We start from the raw sequence: 20,126 nt of genomic DNA, 5'->3' as shown, positions 1-20,126 counted from the left end.
CATTTTTACAGTAACAGGCATAATAACTTTTTTTTAACCTCATGATCTAGTACTTACACATTAACTTTTTCCTCTCAATCTTTTTAAATAGGCTCGACAACCACTATGGGCCTTTATTTTTGATGAGCAACCTATTCTTAATACAGCATATTTTATACAAGCTATAACATGTATTGCCTAAATTTAAGCTCATTTAACAAACATGTTAGTAAAAATCAAACATTTAAAAGTAATTCAAGTGTAAACCACCGTCTCTATTGGAGGACTTGTTGGTATTCATAAAGTCAAAAGGTAATCTAATAATGTGGTCTAAGTGTAAATGTAAAAAAGAAATACAAATTGTAAGACATTTTGGCATACCAAAAGCGGACGTTTCTGTAGAATAAAAATTTTTGTATGTAAGCTATAGCTTCTGACCTTTAAATCAAAACATACTCATGATTTTATGGCATCAATTACTGCTTAATTTAATCAGAAACAGTCTAAATATTATTTGTGAATTTTGCTTTCATTTTATTAGAAGTAGGCCAACAGTGCCCCCTGTGGAATTAAAACTCCTTACCTAAGAGGGCATTAGGACCCGGGGGAGGCTACTGCTACTGCCGTTGCTGCTGCTGCACATGCTGTTACTGTTTACTCTATCACACACACCATGTTTTCACAGATTAAATGCAGTGATCCAAAACAGTGAATCTAATCATCATTCAGGCAAAACTTTGCTTCAAGAATGAGCCACACTGTCGTGATCTAATCGCTAACACACCCTGAGCACATGTGAGTTCATGTATTCCTCTTATCGGCAGGACATATCGGCATAATTTTTCATATTGGGCCAATGACGATATTTACATTTAAAGCCTTTATCGGCTGATTCTGATATTGGTCCGATAATATCGTTCCTCCCTAATCATTTTTTTATTGTTCATTTGTCATTCTATAGTCGTTCTATGTTTATGCCTGAGCTTTGAGACATTAGCATTCAGACGAAGTCACACACAATTTAAATTTTTCAGTAATCTGGTATTTGTATTATCATCACTTTGTCGTCTGCTTCTGCTCTTACCTGTCTTTCTCAGTCAGATTTTCAGGCTGATAGAAGACTGTAAATAGAGTTTTGGGAACCAGACAAGACTTTATTTTCACATGTTTTACTGGTTTTGGACACCAGACAAAATAATATCTTCTGACAGGGATTCGGCATGCATAAACATGCATAAAAATTAACTATAAAATACATTATTTACTAAGCAAAGTGTCCTTCACATTAATCTAACTGCAAATTTAAAATATATAATTAAAAACATTATTAAAAACTACCTAAAACATGAAAATATAGCATTTGTACATGTCCCCAGTGTCTAACGCTACATTTTAACATTAAATATACTGTTTAAAATCCTTCAGAAATCATTTTTATTTTGTATTTTTGTGTACCTCCATATCCCATCTGTGCTTTAAATACATTTATTTCAAAATAAATTTATAATTATAACTCAACTTTTTTCTTTTCTTTTTTTTTTACAGTGTACTGGAAGGGTTAAAGCTAAAATAGCCTACTTTATACTGATACTGTGATGAAACACGTGGGACTTTAATTCGATCCAAGTGATATAAATGTCAATCTGCAGATAAATGTGAATGACTTTTGCAACAAGAAACTTTTAAAATGATTGTTTTATTATCATAAATGTTTTATGATCATTGTCAGAGCACATACAAAATAGTAAGTTGATGATTTAATTCATGCAGTTATTGAAATATATTTAGATGTTTAATTAATACTATAAAGCTGCTTTGACAATCTTTATTGTAAAAAGCGCTATATAAATAATGGTGACTTGACTTATTGTGCTGTAGCAGTTAATAAAATGGTCTCTAACATGAAAAGGAAGCAGAAAAACTACTGTAAAGATGGAAGTTGTTTCTGTTTGTTTTGATGTATTATTTATATTTTTAATTGTCACACATATTAAGAGAAATAATACTATAATAGAGCAGTTTTTTACTCATTGCAGTACATTTCTAGTCCAAACACAATAAAGTGAGATCTCTGCTAATGATCCTGTAAGGCTTGTTTCAGGAGTGTCACTACTAACAGCTGCTGAAATGCCTTTATATTGCATTTCAATAGATCGATATTTTCACCTCATTCATTATGCTGATGTCTTCAGATCTTCTGTAAACGGCCACTTACCGTAGCTCATTTATTTGGTGTGAACAACCTGAAACAAACTACTCCACCACCACTATCACCACATCTACAAGATATATCTTTGACAGCATTTATTTAATTATAAGCTGTGCCTAAACTGGACGTGGCACGCAGCACAAACCCCAACATTTATGAAACAATGTTTCATGTAAAAACAACAAAAATCTAAACACCAATGATGAAAAACACAGCTATTTGATGTTGAAATCCATTGGAGTGATATATGTTGGTTACAAAATTTTACATTTATTTCTGAATTAATTATGCTTTTTTAATTCATACTTTTACTTTTTTAATTAGAATTTTTAAAAATTTTATTTATTTGTCTGTTTGTATTTTCTCTTTGTCTATTTGTTCATAGGGAAAATAAAGGTAAAGATAAAAATGGATTAAAATGTTTATACTTGACGCACAAACAAAATAGAAATACAATGTGAATTTTTGGTAGAAACAAAATCCGTAACTTTACATCTTCATAGATAGATAAACAAAACACAAATGCTTAAATTGTGTGAATTAATTAAAATATCAGTTCAGTAACTGATTTTATTTTTGATTTTGGCAGATCTGCTCCTAACACACAGCAATTTACATTCATTGAATCTCCTCCCACAGCAATTCAACTTGAGGGAAGCTCCTCCCACAGCAATTCATCAATAAATGCTGGAAAATTCTCATCAGTCTTCAAGTGAAGTATATAGAGTTCATGAAAGAACACCGAGAGCATGAGTGATCTAGAACCCTGCAGAATGGAACAAGAAGATACTGAAGAACAAAGGAGACACACTGGAGAGAAGCCGCACACATGCGATCAGTGCGGGAAGAGCTTTGCACTAAAAGGAAGCCATAAGAGACACATGAAAATCCACACTGGCGAGAAGCCACAAACATGTGATCGGTGCGGGAAGAGTTTTGCACTAAAAGGAAGCCATAAGAGACACATGAAAATCCACACTGGCGAGAAGCCACAAACATGTGATCGGTGCGGGAAGAGCTTTGCACTAAAAGGAAGCCTTAGGAGACACATGCAGATCCACACTGGAGAAGCCGCACACATGTGATCAGTGCGGGAAGAGTTTTGCAGCAAGTGAACACTTGAAGTGTCACATGAGAATCCACACTGGCGAGAAGCCACAAACATGTGATCAGTGCGGGAAGAGTTTTGCACTAAAAGGAAGCCATAAGAGACACATGAAAATCCACACTGGCGAGAAGCCACAAACATGTGATCGGTGCGGGAAGAGCTTTGCACTAAAAGGAAACCTTAGGAGACACATGCAGATCCACACTGGAGAGAAGCCGCACACATGTGATCAGTGCGGGAAGAGTTTTGCAGCAAGTGAACACTTGAAGTGTCACATGAGAATCCACACTGGAGAGAAGCCACACACATGTGATCAGTGCGGGAAGAGTTTTGCACTAAAAGGAAGCCTTAGGTCTCACATGAAAATCCACACTGGAGAAAAGCCGTACACATGCGATCAATGCGGGAAGACTTTTGCACTAAAAGGAGGCCTTAGGGTTCACATGAAAATCCACACTGGAGAAAAGCTGCACACCTGTGATCAGTGTGGAAAGAGTTTCAGACAAAAAGGACAGCTTAACGTACACATGAAAATCCACACCGGAGAGAAGCCTTATACATGTAATCAGTGCGGGAAGAGTTTTGCACATGCCATCTCTCTTAAATTACATCTGCGTTCTCACTCTGGAGAAAAAACATTTTACTGTGATCAGTGTGGAAAACTGTTTCTTTCATCAGTACTCTTGAAGAGCCACCTGAAAGTTCACACAGAGGAGAAGCCTCACATGTGTTCTTCGTGTGGAAAGTGTTTTAGGGAGCCGAGTGCTCTTAAAATACACCTGAAAAGACACAGAGGTGTGAAGGATCAAATGTGCTTTGATTGTGGGAAAACTTTTATTACACACTCTGAACTGAAACTGCACCAGATAATTCACAGAGAAGAAAAACCTTACAAGTGTTCACAATGTGACAAGAGATTCAAACGGCCAGAATATCTGAGATCACATGAGAAGACCCACAGCGGAGAAAAACCTTACAAGTGTTCACACTGTGACATGAGATTTGGTTGGCAAGGAAATTTGAAAACACACGAGAGGATCCACCATGGATAAAAGCCTCACATGTGATCAGTGATTTCTTCTTTGGGCAACATCCCAGAAGAACCACCTAAAGTTCAGGCTCGTGTGGATCTTGTGTGGACTTTTTCTTGCTTGGTACTTTAAAATTACACTAGAAAAGACACAGTGTATGAAGGATATGTTTTTTTTTTTTTTTACTACAGAGGGTGAACTGAAACTGCAGCACACTGGAGAAAAATCTCACAAGTGCTCACACTGTGAAAAGTAATGACTGTAGACCATAGTAACTCAGTTAAAATGTATGTTTCCAGTTTATTTTGTCAATTATGCTAATGTTGCATTGTGATTTGATAATGAGCAGTGATTACACTTCTAACATCTATGCCATGGCTGACAAAAATCATACATTTTGTTTCCCATGATTAGGGGCCAAGCCCAGAATGGGCTGTAGCCCCTATTGAAATCGTATGTTTTCTTTATTAGGGGCCAAGCCCAGAATGGGCTGTAGCCCCTATTGAAATCGTATGTTTTCTTTATTAGGGGCCAAGCCCAGAATGGGCTGTAGCCCCTATTGAAATCGTATGTTTTCTTTATTATTATTATTTATTATTATTATTATTTTCGTCCAATGGCAGTCTATGGCAGCCCTATGAAGGGAAAATAGGAAAATGATGAAAATAGGCACAGTTGTAGAGATGGCCATGACTAGTGATCTGACCAACTTTGGGGTCTCTAGAACCAACTCTATAGCGCCACCACCAGTTCAAAAATTCAACATTGAAATGGTAATAACTCACAAACCCCTAATTCTAGAAAAATGAAACTTAGTACACCTGATTAAGCTCTTCGTGCTGAACACATTCAATAGCTTACATTAAGACTCCACCCATTACAGTAGCGGCCATTTTGAAAAGTACAGTATTCTGTCTTTTCGCTACTCCTCCTTCAAAATTGATCCAATTCTTCCCAAAATTGGCTCAGATGATCTTTGGACTGAGCCGCACATAAATGACTGAACATATTTTTTTTATTCATGTTTGTTCAAAAGTTATGATGTTGTGAACTTAACGAGGTCGACCCAAAATTGGTTCAGAGGCTGTATCTCGGCCAAACTTTGATCAATCGAAACGAAACTTGGTACGCATCATCAACACCATGATCTGAGGGTCCATGCCAAAGTTGGGAATAGCGCCACCTATGGGTCGTGACATACCAAAAATTCACATTGTCGCTTATAACTTTTGAAGAGTCAGTCAGAAAAATATAATATTTATGTCTATGGATTCCTTGGGTCATGCCGATTCTGACGATGTCTCATTTGTCATTTTCCATTAATGTACGTATCAGCCATATTGAATTAAATGAAAAACAGTTTTATTGCTACTCCTCCTTCAAAATCTGTCCAATTCTTCCCAAACTTGGCTCAGATGATCTTCGGACTGAGCAGCACAGAAATGACTGAACAGATTTTTGATATTCACTACCGTTCCCGAGAAATTCCTCTGGAAAGTTGACTGTGCCCGTGTTTGTCGTCTTTTGCTCGTAAGCTTATCATGCTAATAAGTTACAGGCTAACCAGTTACCATACTATTTAATGCGACTCTTCAGCTATCAAGTTAACCATAAGCTGCGTTACAATTAAATTAACTTTGCATATTACGCTGGTTAAAATGCTAAAGCACTATATTGGGGAGCTCATTCTCACACCTTAACCTCTCCTCAGCAACCTATTGAACGTGAAGTGACCGAGTGGCGCGCTCTGCTAAGCCGCTGTTTCGTGAACCGTTGGGTCGTGGGTTTGAATCGTGTCACACATGTCCAGACCAGCATATTTGCTGTGGCAAGAAATGATGCTGAAGTTGCTTCTTTTCCAGATGTTGTGCTTTTCAAAGTATCATCTCATCTAAGCTTATTAAATAGTACATATCTATATACAAAATCTTAATTTTGAGTTGAGTCACTTGAATTATGGAGCTTCAGAATCTGTGTAAATCAAAAGGCCATAGCTCTGAAGATTCTATACAAATTCAATGTGTAGCAAGTCACTTACGAAAATTAACTCACAAACCCCTAATTCTAGAAAAATGAAACTTAGTACACCTGATTAAGCTCTTCGTGATGAACACATTCAATAGCTTACATTAAGACTCCACCCATTACAGTAGCGGCCATTTTGAAAAGTACAGTATTCTGTCTTTTCGCTACTACTCCTTCAAAATTGATCCAATTCTTCTGAAAATTGGCTCAGATGATCTTTGGACTGAGCCGCACATAAATGACTGAACATATTTTTTTTATTCATGTTTGTTCAAAAGTTATGATGTTGTGAACTTAACGAGGTCGACCCAAAATTGGTTCAGAGGCTGTATCTCGCCAAACTTTGATCAATCGAAACGAAACTTGGTACGCATCATCAACACCATGATCTGAGGGTCCATGCCAAAGTTGGGAATAGCGCCACCTATGGGTCGTGACATACCAAAAATTCACATTTTCGCTTATAACTTTTGAACAGTCAGTCAGAAAAATATAATATTTATGTCTATGGATTCCTTGGGTCATGCCGATTCTGGCGTTGTCTCATTTGTCATTTTCCATTAATGTACGTATCAGCCATATTGAATTAAATGAAAAACAGTTTTATTGCTACTCCTCCTTCAAAATCTGTCCAATTCTTCCCAAACTTGGCTCAGATGATCTTTGGACTGAGCAGCACAGAAATGACTGAACAGATTTTTGATATTCACTACCGTTCCCGAGAAATTCCTCTGGAAAGTTGACTGTGCCCGTGTTTGTCGTCTTTTGCTCGTAAGCTTATCATGCTAATAAGTTACGGGCTAACCAGTTACCATACTATTTAATGCGACTCTTCAGCTATCAAGTTAACCATAAGCTGCGTTACAATTAAATTAACTTTGCATATTACGCTGGTTAAAATGCTAAAGCACTATATTGGGGAGCTCATTCTCACACCTTAACCTCTCCTCAGCAACCTATTGAACGTGAAGTGACCGAGTGGCGCGCTCTGCTAAGCCGCTGTTTCGTGAACCGTTGGGTCGTGGGTTTGAACCGTGTCACACATGTCCAGACCAGCATATTTGCTGTGGCAAGAAATGATGCTGAAGTTGCTTCTTTTCCAGATGTTGTGCTTTTCAAAGTATCATCTCATCTAAGCTTATTAAATAGTACATATCTATATACAAAATCTTAATTTTGAGTTGAGTCACTTGAATTATGGAGCTTCAGAATCTGTGTAAATCAAAAGGCCATAGCTCTGAAGATTCTATACAAATTCAATGTGTAGCAAGTCCCTTACGAAAATTAACCATGGTTTTACTATAGTAAAACTGTAGTTAACCATGACTGTAGTAACCGTGGTTTTGGTGCAAACCATGGTTCTGATACCATGGTTTTACTACAGTTATATAAACCATAGTTCATTTTGCAATTATGGTTTTCTACCAAAACTATAGATAAATCATGATTACTGCAGTAAAACCATGATTAATTTCGTAGTTGCTATGGTTTTACTACAAAACCATAGTTAAACCATGGTTACTACAAAAACAAACAAAAAAAACATGGTTAATTTTCATAAGGGGTGTTTAACCGTGGAAACCGTGCAACGTTTAAAAACATCCGAATAAAGTCCCAACTTTCAAACAGGCCAAAAACAGCCCAAACGGGCTTGGCCCCGGTAATCGCTGCTAGCAGCTATATTTATTATTATTTTCGTCCAATGGCAGTCTATGGCAGCCCTATGAAGGGAAAATAGGAAAATGATGAAAATAGGCACAGTTGTAGAGATGGCCATGACTAGTGATCTGACCAACTTTGGGGTCTCTAGAACCAACTCTATAGCGCCACCACCAGTTCAAAATTAAACATTGAAATGGTAATAACTCACAAACCCCTAATTCTAGAAAAATGAAACTTAGTACACCTGATTAAGCTCTTCGTGCTGAACACATTCAATAGCTTACATTAAGACTCCACCCATTACAGTAGCGGCCATTTTGAAAAGTACAGTATTCTGTCTTTTCGCTACTCCTCCTTCAAAATTGATCCAATTCTTCCCAAAATTGGCTCAGATGATCTTTGGACTGAGCCGCACAGAAATGACTGAACAGATTTTTTTTATTCATGTTTGTTCAAAAGTTATGATGTTGTGAACTTAACGAGGTCGACCCAAAATTGGTTCAGAGGCTGTATCTCGGCCAAACTTTGATCAATCGAAACGAAACTTGGTACGCATCATCAACACCATGATCTGAGGGTCCATGCCAAAGTTGGGAATAGCGCCACCTATGGGTCGTGACATATCAAAAATTCACATTTTCGCTTATAACTTTTGAACAGTCAGTCAGAAAAATATAATATTTATGTCTATGGATTCCTTGGGTCATGCCGATTCTGACGTTGTCTCATTTGTCATTTTCCATTAATGTACGTATCAGCCATATTGAATTAAATGAAAAACAGTTTTATTGCTACTCCTCCTTCAAAATCTGTCCAATTCTTCCCAAACTTGGCTCAGATGATCTTCGGACTGAGCTGCACAGAAATGACTGAACAGATTTTTGATATTCACTACCGTTCCCAAGAAATTCCTCTGGAAAGTTGACTGTGCCCGTGTTTGTCGTCTTTTGCTCGTAAGCTTATCATGCTAATAAGTTACAGGCTAACCAGTTACCATACTATTTAATGCGACTCTTCAGCTATCAAGTTAACCATAAGCTGCGTTACAATTAAATTAACTTTGCATATTACGCTGGTTAAAATGCTAAAGCACTATATTGGGGAGCTCATTCTCACATCTAAACCTTTCCTCTGCAGCCCAGTAAAAGTGCTTCAACTGAGTGGCGCGCTCTGCTAAGCCGCTGTTTCGTGAACCGTTGGGTCGTGGGTTTGAATCGGTGTCACACATGTCCAGACCAGCATATTTGCTGTGGCAAGAAATGATGCTGAAGTTGCTTCTTTTCCAGATGTTGTGCTTTTCAAAGTATCATCTCATCTAAGCTTATTAAATAGTACATATCTATATACAAAATCTTAATTTTGAGTTGAGTCACTTGAATTATGGAGCTTCAGAATCTGTGTAAATCAAAAGGCCATAGCTCTGAAGATTCTATACAAATTCAATGTGTAGCAAGTCACTTACGAAAATTAACTCACAAACCCCTAATTCTAGAAAAATGAAACTTAGTACACCTGATTAAGCTCTTCGTGCTGAACACATTCAATAGCTTACATTAAGACTCCACCCATTACAGTAGCGGCCATTTTGAAAAGTACAGTATTCTGTCTTTTCGCTACTACTCCTTCAAAATTGATCCAATTCTTCTGAAAATTGGCTCAGATGATCTTTGGACTGAGCCGCACATAAATGACTGAACATATTTTTTTTATTCATGTTTGTTCAAAAGTTATGATGTTGTGAACTTAACGAGGTCGACCCAAAATTGGTTCAGAGGCTGTATCTCGGCCAAACTTTGATCAATCGAAACGAAACTTGGTACGCATCATCAACACCATGATCTGAGGGTCCACGCCAAAGTTGGGAATAGCGCCACCTATGGGTCGTGACATACCAAAAATTCACATTTTCGCTTATAACTTTTGAACAGTCAGTCAGAAAAATATAATATTTATGTCTATGGATTCCTTGGGTCATGCCGATTCTGACGTTGTCTCATTTGTCATTTTCCATTAATGTACGTATCAGCCATATTGAATTAAATGAAAAACAGTTTTATTGCTACTCCTCCTTCAAAATCTGTCCAATTCTTCCCAAACTTGGCTCAGATGATCTTTGGACTGAGCAGCACAGAAATGACTGAACAGATTTTTGATATTCACTACCGTTCCCGAGAAATTCCTCTGGAAAGTTGACTGTGCCCGTGTTTGTCGTCTTTTGCTCGTAAGCTTATCATGCTAATAAGTTACGGGCTAACCAGTTACCATACTATTTAATGCGACTCTTCAGCTATCAAGTTAACCATAAGCTGCGTTACAATTAAATTAACTTTGCATATTACGCTGGTTAAAATGCTAAAGCACTATATTGGGGAGCTCATTCTCACACCTTAACCTCTCCTCAGCAACCTATTGAACGTGAAGTGACCGAGTGGCGCGCTCTGCTAAGCCGCTGTTTCGTGAACCGTTGGGTCGTGGGTTTGAATCCGGTGTCACACATGTCCAGACCAGCATATTTGCTGTGGCAAGAAATGATGCTGAAGTTGCTTCTTTTCCAGATGTTGTGCTTTTCAAAGTATCATCTCATCTAAGCTTATTAAATAGTACATATCTATATACAAAATCTTAATTTTGAGTTGAGTCACTTGAATTATGGAGCTTCAGAATCTGTGTAAATCAAAAGGCCATAGCTCTGAAGATTCTATACAAATTCAATGTGTAGCAAGTCCCTTACGAAAATTAACCATGGTTTTACTATAGTAAAACTGTAGTTAACCATGACTGTAGTAACCGTGGTTTTTTGGTGCAAACCATGGTTCTGATACCATGGTTTTACTACAGTTATATAAACCATAGTTCATTTTGCAATTATGGTTTTCTACCAAAACTATAGATAAATCATGATTACTGCAGTAAAACCATGATTAATTTCGTAGTTGCTATGGTTTTACTACAAAAACCATAGTTAAACCATGGTTACTACAAAAAAACAAACAAAAAAAAAACATGGTTAATTTTCATAAGGGTGTTTAACCGTGGAAACCGTGCAACGTTTAAAAACATCCGAATAAAGTCCCAACTTTCAAACAGGCCAAAAACAGCCCAAACGGGCTTGGCCCGTAATCGCTGCTAGCAGCTATATTTATTATTATTTTAGGTCCAATGGCAGTCTATGGCAGCCCTATGAAGGAAAATAGGAAAATGATGAAAATAGGCACAGTTGTAGAGATGGCCATGACTAGTGATCTGACCAACTTTGGGGTCTCTAGAACCAACTCTATAGCGCCACCACCAGTTCAAAAATTAAACATTGAAATGGTAATAACTCACAAACCCCTAATTCTAGAAAAATGAAACTTAGTACACCTGATTAAGCTCTTCGTGCTGAACACATTCAATAGCTTACATTAAGACTCCACCCATTACAGTAGCGGCCATTTTGAAAAGTACAGTATTCTGTCTTTTCGCTACTCCTCCTTCAAAATTGATCCAATTCTTCCCAAAATTGGCTCAGATGATCTTTGGACTGAGCCGCACAGAAATGACTGAACAGATTTTTTATTCATGTTTGTTCAAAAGTTATGATGTTGTGAACTTAACGAGGTCGACCCAAAATTGGTTCAGAGGCTGTATCTCGCCAAACTTTGATCAATCGAAACGAAACTTGGTACGCATCATCAACACCATGATCTGAGGGTCCATGCCAAAGTTGGGAATAGCGCCACCTATGGGTCGTGACATATCAAAAATTCACATTTTCGCTTATAACTTTTGAACAGTCAGTCAGAAAAATATAATATTTATGTCTATGGATTCCTTGGGTCATGCCGATTCTGACGTTGTCTCATTTGTCATTTTCCATTAATGTACGTATCAGCCATATTGAATTAAATGAAAAACAGTTTTATTGCTACTCCTCCTTCAAAATCTGTCCAATTCTTCCCAAACTTGGCTCAGATGATCTTCGGACTGAGCTGCACAGAAATGACTGAACAGATTTTTGATATTCACTACCGTTCCCAAGAAATTCCTCTGGAAAGTTGACTGTGCCCGTGTTTGTCGTCTTTTGCTCGTAAGCTTATCATGCTAATAAGTTACAGGCTAACCAGTTACCATACTATTTAATGCGACTCTTCAGCTATCAAGTTAACCATAAGCTGCGTTACAATTAAATTAACTTTGCATATTACGCTGGTTAAAATGCTAAAGCACTATATTGGGGAGCTCATTCTCACATCTAAACCTTTCCTCTGCAGCCCAGTAAAAGTGCTTCAACTGAGTGGCGCGCTCTGCTAAGCCGCTGTTTCGTGAACCGTTGGGTCGTGGGTTTGAATCCGGTGTCACACATGTCCAGACCAGCATATTTGCTGTGGCAAGAAATGATGCTGAAGTTGCTTCTTTTCCAGATGTTGTGCTTTTCAAAGTATCATCTCATCTAAGCTTATTAAATAGTACATATCTATATACAAAATCTTAATTTTGAGTTGAGTCACTTGAATTATGGAGCTTCAGAATCTGTGTAAATCAAAAGGCCATAGCTCTGAAGATTCTATACAAATTCAATGTGTAGCAAGTCACTTACGAAAATTAACTCACAAACCCCTAATTCTAGAAAAATGAAACTTAGTACACCTGATTAAGCTCTTCGTGATGAACACATTCAATAGCTTACATTAAGACTCCACCCATTACAGTAGCGGCCATTTTGAAAAGTACAGTATTCTGTCTTTTCGCTACTACTCCTTCAAAATTGATCCAATTCTTCTGAAAATTGGCTCAGATGATCTTTGGACTGAGCCGCACATAAATGACTGAACATATTTTTTTTATTCATGTTTGTTCAAAAGTTATGATGTTGTGAACTTAACGAGGTCGACCCAAAATTGGTTCAGAGGCTGTATCTCGGCCAAACTTTGATCAATCGAAACGAAACTTGGTACGCATCATCAACACCATGATCTGAGGGTCCACGCCAAAGTTGGGAATAGCGCCACCTATGGGTCGTGACATACCAAAAATTCACATTTTCGCTTATAACTTTTGAACAGTCAGTCAGAAAAATATAATATTTATGTCTATGGATTCCTTGGGTCATGCCGATTCTGACGTTGTCTCATTTGTCATTTTCCATTAATGTACGTATCAGCCATATTGAATTAAATGAAAAACAGTTTTATTGCTACTCCTCCTTCAAAATCTGTCCAATTCTTCCCAAACTTGGCTCAGATGATCTTTGGACTGAGCAGCACAGAAATGACTGAACAGATTTTTGATATTCACTACCGTTCCCGAGAAATTCCTCTGGAAAGTTGACTGTGCCCGTGTTTGTCGTCTTTTGCTCGTAAGCTTATCATGCTAATAAGTTACGGGCTAACCAGTTACCATACTATTTAATGCGACTCTTCAGCTATCAAGTTAACCATAAGCTGCGTTACAATTAAATTAATTTTGCATATTACGCTGGTTAAAATGCTAAAGCACTATATTGGGGAGCTCATTCTCACACCTTAACCTCTCCTCAGCAACCTATTGAACGGAAGTGACCGAGTGGCGCGCTCTGCTAAGCCGCTGTTTCGTGAACCGTTGGGTCGTGGGTTTGAATCCGTGTCACACATGTCCAGACCAGCATATTTGCTGTGGCAAGAAATGATGCTGAAGTTGCTTCTTTTCCAGATGTTGTGCTTTTCAAAGTATCATCTCATCTAAGCTTATTAAATAGTACATATCTATATACAAAATCTTAATTTTGAGTTGAGTCACTTGAATTATGGAGCTTCAGAATCTGTGTAAATCAAAAGGCCATAGCTCTGAAGATTCTATACAAATTCAATGTGTAGCAAGTCCCTTACGAAAATTAACCATGGTTTTACTATAGTAAAACTGTAGTTAACCATGACTGTAGTAACCGTGGTTTTGGTGCAAACCATGGTTCTGATACCATGGTTTTACTACAGTTATATAAACCATAGTTCATTTTGCAATTATGGTTTTCTACCAAAACTATAGATAAATCATGATTACTGCAGTAAAACCATGATTAATTTCGTAGTTGCTATGGTTTTACTACAAAACCATAGTTAAACCATGGTTACTACAAAAACAAACAAAAAAACATGGTTAATTTTCATAAGGGGTGTTTAACCGTGGAAACCGTGCGCAACGTTTAAAAACATCCGAATAAAGTCCCAACTTTCAAACAGGCCAAAAACAGCCCAAACGGGCTTGGCCCCGGTAATCGCTGCTAGCAGCTATATTATTGTAATTGTGTTGATTAATATTGTAGATAGATAACAGAATTATTCATTATTGTAGGGGGGCCTTGATCTCCTTGTGAAGCCAGTCTCTCAGGAACTCTCGCAATGCAAATGTCATGCCGCAAAACAATAAACTCTCTAATCAGATGAGAGGATCTGGGAGAAAGACCATTTGCTCATTGATCCCTTCACCCATCCATCCCCCCTGGGCACATGGTCCTAGCCATTAAAAGTTGACAAAGAAATGTCAAGAACTCGAGTTGCTATATCTTCAGAATTCATGAGCGTAAACTTTTCATGTTTGGTATCAATTTTACAGTCTCGGTGCGATATCAATAGAACAGACCAAAAATAAAGATCTCAAACCTGAGAGAAATTCTGTTCTTCTGGTATGGGTTGTGCTTTGCCAAATGTTGTTTTTATACCACAGGTTAGATAGGGCCTTCAGGTCATGCCCCAGCAAAAGGTCCTGTGAAGCTTTTATTATGCTAAATTTATGATCGTTTTGTTTTGATTGGAGTATTTAAAGAGGTTTGGCGAAACATTCAAGGAAGCATCTGTAAACAGAACTTCCCACACGATTGCCGTGTGTCTCTCTATTTGCCAGGTATGCTGACTCTTTGAAATTATTTCAACATTACTTTTCTTATTTTATGTTTTATGTTTATGCTGATCAGTTGTGTACCTAATATCTATACGTTCTTTTTCCAATTGATGTATTCGTTTTACTAATTGAACTTGTTCCTTTGCTTGATGTTTTATTATGCCTGGCAAAATAAATGTTATTTCTTGATTTATTCCAGACTCTGCTGAAATCATTATGACTATTAGACTGCGAGGAGGCTTTTGTTACCGCAAATCTACGGCCAGGATAGGTCACACTGAAGGCTCATGAATGAACGGAGCAGTTGGCACGTCATCGGAGACCTCAGATTATGATCAGTTTTTAAATTATCACGATTTGTATTCACTAAATATTTTAAATTGGAGTCAGATTTAAACGAGAAAAGAGTCAGAATTAGAAACCAACATTTTAATAAATCAAGTGATCTTTTCCAGAAGCGCAAGGAAAGACATACACGCAGAGCTCCTTCGACCAGGCCGCTGGATTCCGCTGTTTGGGCTAGCGGGTGGATTCTTACATTATTACAATGTGTCACATTCAAATCAGACATAACATGGATGTGCCCTAAACAAGAATTATATTGTGAAGAATAAACTGAATCTGAATTCAAAATGTTTTAAATTATTCATTTTTATCACTTACACATTGTATCTAAACAAAATATTTTGTTACATAAAGCTGTGAAATGTAGGCTAACAAATAAGTCAACAAACAACAAACAGTTGAAGTTGGAAATAATTTGGCCTAATTAAAATAACTGCCTACTATACAGAAATTGAAGTCAAATATAAAATTAAAACAATGCATTCTTCACCATGTGAATTAAACATACAAGCTACTAAAATTATTCAGTGAAGAGCAATGAAGAAATCTCTCGTTTTCTTTTGTTGCTTGATTAACAATAAATGACAGCGACAGCAGCAGGTTTATTGGCTGTTATTATTTAAGGACCGAATGCACAAATCTAATATGCTGACAAGCATTCAATTACTTTCTCAACTGTTTGTTTACTTAAAACACAATTGAATGTACTTAAGTGAAACTCACCAAGGCAACATTTTGACATATTTTGGTGTATATTTGTCCATTTAAGCACATACCCAAAGCACAAAGTCTCAAAGTCAATTTTTGGTTACCAAAACATTCCAAGAATGATTGTTTTTGGTTTGCCAGGAAAGTTTCTCAACGGAAATAGAAATGTATGTCAGTAATCATCCAGCACACCCACGACACAGTATACCTATAATCAATGTGGAATATGTATATATTAACGTCTATAGTCAATATTGTACAAACCATACATATTTAACAAAAAGATACAAATTAAAATAAACAGTAACAATGGTTTTCAAAATATGAAATTTGTTCACAGACATTAAAATCTAATGAGGTTGCTATGGATGTAGTTAAAATCTATATTTCTACTGATATATGGCATATGCTGCTATTGCTATTTATGTGTAGCTGTTAATGAAACAGTCTCCAACAGAAAGGAAGCAGAAAAACTATTTTAAAGATAGTGTCATTTGTATATAATCTGATTCTTCCACAAACACTTATAAAGTGAGAGTAATAAAGTGAGGTCTCTGCTGATGAGCTGGTTTAGAAGTGGCACTATTAACATGCTAAAATGTCCCTGTTTTCACCTCGTTCATTATGCTGATGTGTTTAGATCACCTGTAAACAGCCAGTTAAAGCTCATTTTATTGGTGCCACATTGAGGCCAACTATGTGACTTGTCATACCTAGAAGACATACATCTAATGAATCTATAATCTAATGATACAGCATTTATTTCTTTATAGTCTGTGATAAACCACATTTCATATAAAAACAAGAAAAATGTAAAATCTCATTAACAAAAACTTAGCTACATGACGTTGCACTCAGTTGGAGTAGGTTATGTCTTATTTGTTGCTTACAAATCTATACATTTATTTCTGAATTTGTTCTTCTGTTTTTTTATTATTCGTAATTTTTTTATATTTGGGTTATTTTAATTGTGGTAGTTATGTGTATTCTTCTACATTTCTTTTGTTCATACGGTTGGGTAAAAGAATAAAAACGGAATAACATGTTTATAATTCACAAACAAAACAGAAATAAGTAATAACTTAATGTTACATTTTCATAAATGGAAAGATAAACACAAAATAAATGCTTAAATTGTGTGTTACTGATTCAGTAACTCATTTATTTTGGATTTATTTTGCTTTTCTTTGTGCACAGCAATCCAACTTTTGTGAAGCTCCTCCCACAACAATTCACCAGTGAAGCTCCTCCCACAATTCCCTAATAAATGCTGGAATATTCCCACCAGCCTACAAGTGAAGAAGACAGCGTTCATGAAAGAGCATTGAGAACATGAGCGATCCAGAACCCTGCAGAATGGAGCATGAAGATACTGAAGAACTAAGAGGTTGGTGTTTATTGCTGATTCTACATTTATGATGCTGAAGAACATTAAGTTTGTAGAACTTAAAACAGTTTTCAATTAGATTTAGTGGTTGTAATTAGAAACGTCTTAAAAGTTGTGAAATAACATAATATAAATAACCTTGTTTTATTTAGTATACATGGACCATTAATAAGCAAATTAGTCCCCATCTCCACTCAGTCACAGCGGCTACTGATCCACTCCCTAAACTGTAGTAAAAGCTGCACAGTGGAAATATTGGTTTTATTCAATCATATATGTGACCCTGGATGACAAAACCAGTCTTAAGTGTCAATTTTTCGAAATTGAGATTTATACATCATCTGAAAGCTGAATAAATAAGCGTTAAATAAGCGTTGTTAGGATAGGACAATATTTGGCCGAGATATAACTATTTGAAAATCTGGAATCTGAGGATGCAAAAAAATAAAAAATATTAGGAAAATCACCTTTAAAGTTGTCCAAATGAAGTTCTTAGCAATGCATATTACTAATCAAAAATTAGGTTTTGATACATTCACGGTAAGAAATGTACAAAATATCTTCATGGAACAAGATCTTTACTTAATATCCTAATGATTTTTGGCATAAAAGAAAAAATCAATAATTTTGACCCATACAATGTATTTTTGGCTATTGCTACAAATATACCCCAGCGACTTAAGACTGGTTTTGTGGTCCAGGGTCACATGTTTAAACCAGGAACTGATTCAGAAAAGGAAGAGCAAATTATACAGGGTCGTCTATAAGATCGTAGGCCTTTGGCTTGACGACGTTATCAAACAGCTAATAATGTGTTGTTAATCTTACACAAATCATGTTCATGTTCGCCATCTCAGGGTTTTTTTTTTAAGTTATGGCATTATTAAATAGTTTTAATATCAATGTTATATCAGATAATTGTATAATTAATTAAATATTTAATATTTCTCACTACAAAAATGGGATTTGTGATTAAAATGTTTTAAAAATAATAATTAGAATTTCAATGTATCCAATTCATGTAAAGTTCAAGAGATATATAATTAATTTATATTGAAACAAAAAAAAATCAAAACAATCATACTTTTCTGCAGTAAATGTCTTTTCCCTTTACATTTCTGTCTTTGAATTCATGATTTACTTTCATTTTAGATCTGATGGAAGAGAGCGAGGAGAGCGAAGATCTGAGTGAAGCGGAGCAGAAACATCACGCCAAAACTGGTCATTTGAGTCACTCACAGACTGAAAGCAATTTCTTACAGAGAAGAACAGCCAAAAAGCAAAAAAAGGCCATTTGTCCTCAGTGTGGAAAGAGTTACATAAACAACCTAAGTCTTAAACTTCACCTGAGAGTTCATAGTGCAGAGAAACCGCACACATGTGATCAGTGCGGGAAGAGTTTCTCACAAAAGGAAACCTTAAGGAACACATGAAAGTCCACACCGGAGAGAAGCCGTACTCATGTGATCAATGCGGGAAGAGTTTCACTCAAAACAATGCCTTGAAGGATCACATGAGAATCCACACCGGAGAGAAGCCTTTTAAATGTGGTCAGTGCGGGAAGAGTTTTGCGTATAAAAAAGTTTTAAAAAATCACTTGAGAAGTCACAGTGGAGTGAAGCCACACACATGTGATCAGTGCACACTGAAAATAACCCTTACTGGACACATGAGGATCCACACTGGAGAGAAGCCATATACTTGTGATCAGTGTTGGAAGAGTTTTGCAAATCTAAGCCATTTTAAAACACATCTGAATTCTCATTCTGGAGTAAAACCATATATCTGTGATCAGTGTGGAAAAAGCTTTTTGGCGGCAAAATCCCTGAAGAACCATCTGAAAGTTCATACAAAGGAGGAACCTCACATGTGTTCTTTGTGTGGAAAGAGTTTTGGTCAGCTGAAACATTTAAAAAATCATCAGACAAGACACAGCAGTGTGAAGAATCATATGTGCTTTGATTGTGGGAAGACCTTTATTAGAAATGTCGAACTCGAACTGCACCAGAGAATTCACACTGGAGAAAAACCTTACAAGTGTTCACACTGTGACAAGAGATTCAGTCGTTATGGATCTTGGAAAAGACATGAGAGGACACACACTGGAGAGAAGCCGTATCACTGCTCTTCATGTGGGAAAAGTTTCACTCAATCATGTTCTCTACTCCGTCATACAAAAAACACATGTCTGAAATCACATTAAGTAGTTTATGTTCAGGCCCTGAAGTTCAAGTGCATTTGACACAATAATATGTTGAGCATTAGCAGCTCTACTCCATAAAATCTTCAAGTCTTAACCAGCAACAGTAAGCGACAGGACGAGGAAACATCCAAAGTTATTTTGCGAATAAAGTTCATCTTCAAAACAGTTTCAAGGTTGAGACTGAGATTAACTCAAATATTGAGTTATATCTAAGATTTTTTTCTTATGTATATCATATGATATACATGAAATCATTGATTGTCATTACTGATTGTATCAACCACCTTTTATTGTGTTCTGATTCCATGGAGATCCTAAAGGGGCATGGTATGAGATGTGCTCGTGTTCGTTTCAGTATACAGAGTGAGTACCTCCTATGTAAATGGAGTTAATTTGGAGTTAATTAATAAAGCTGGAATTAAAACCTATCTGGTATTATCTATTATTTTACTGGCCTAGCAGTGCAGACAGAGACACTGGCGCTGTGGGTCACACAATCATGTTATATTTGAGGCAGTTACTTTTAGCGCTGTGAGAGACCAGCAAATACGAGGCGCCACCATTCGAGTCATCAAAAGCTAGTATAGGCTGATACTGATTAATAGCCTATCAAT

General features: G+C 36.7%; 1 protein-coding gene across 1 annotated transcript; it reads left to right on the top strand.

Moving 5' to 3' along the window:
• The first annotated feature begins 677 nt into the window (after nucleotides 1-677).
• Nucleotides 678-19,923, top strand: LOC131529902 (zinc finger protein draculin). The gene is given in 7 exon segments (XM_058759899.1): nucleotides 678-774; nucleotides 2,778-3,254; nucleotides 3,256-4,290; nucleotides 18,619-18,704; nucleotides 18,707-18,891; nucleotides 18,949-19,208; nucleotides 19,293-19,923. Coding segments are annotated over 6 exon segments (2,103 nt in total). The 5' UTR covers nucleotides 678-774; nucleotides 2,778-2,937; the 3' UTR covers nucleotides 19,513-19,923.
• The last annotated feature ends 203 nt before the right edge of the window (nucleotides 19,924-20,126 follow it).

The sequence above is a fragment of the Onychostoma macrolepis genome, chromosome 22, assembly GCF_012432095.1.
Source record: "Onychostoma macrolepis isolate SWU-2019 chromosome 22, ASM1243209v1, whole genome shotgun sequence".
Taxonomy (NCBI): domain Eukaryota; kingdom Metazoa; phylum Chordata; class Actinopteri; order Cypriniformes; family Cyprinidae; genus Onychostoma; species Onychostoma macrolepis.
This window is presented reverse-complemented; position numbering and strand designations above follow the sequence as displayed.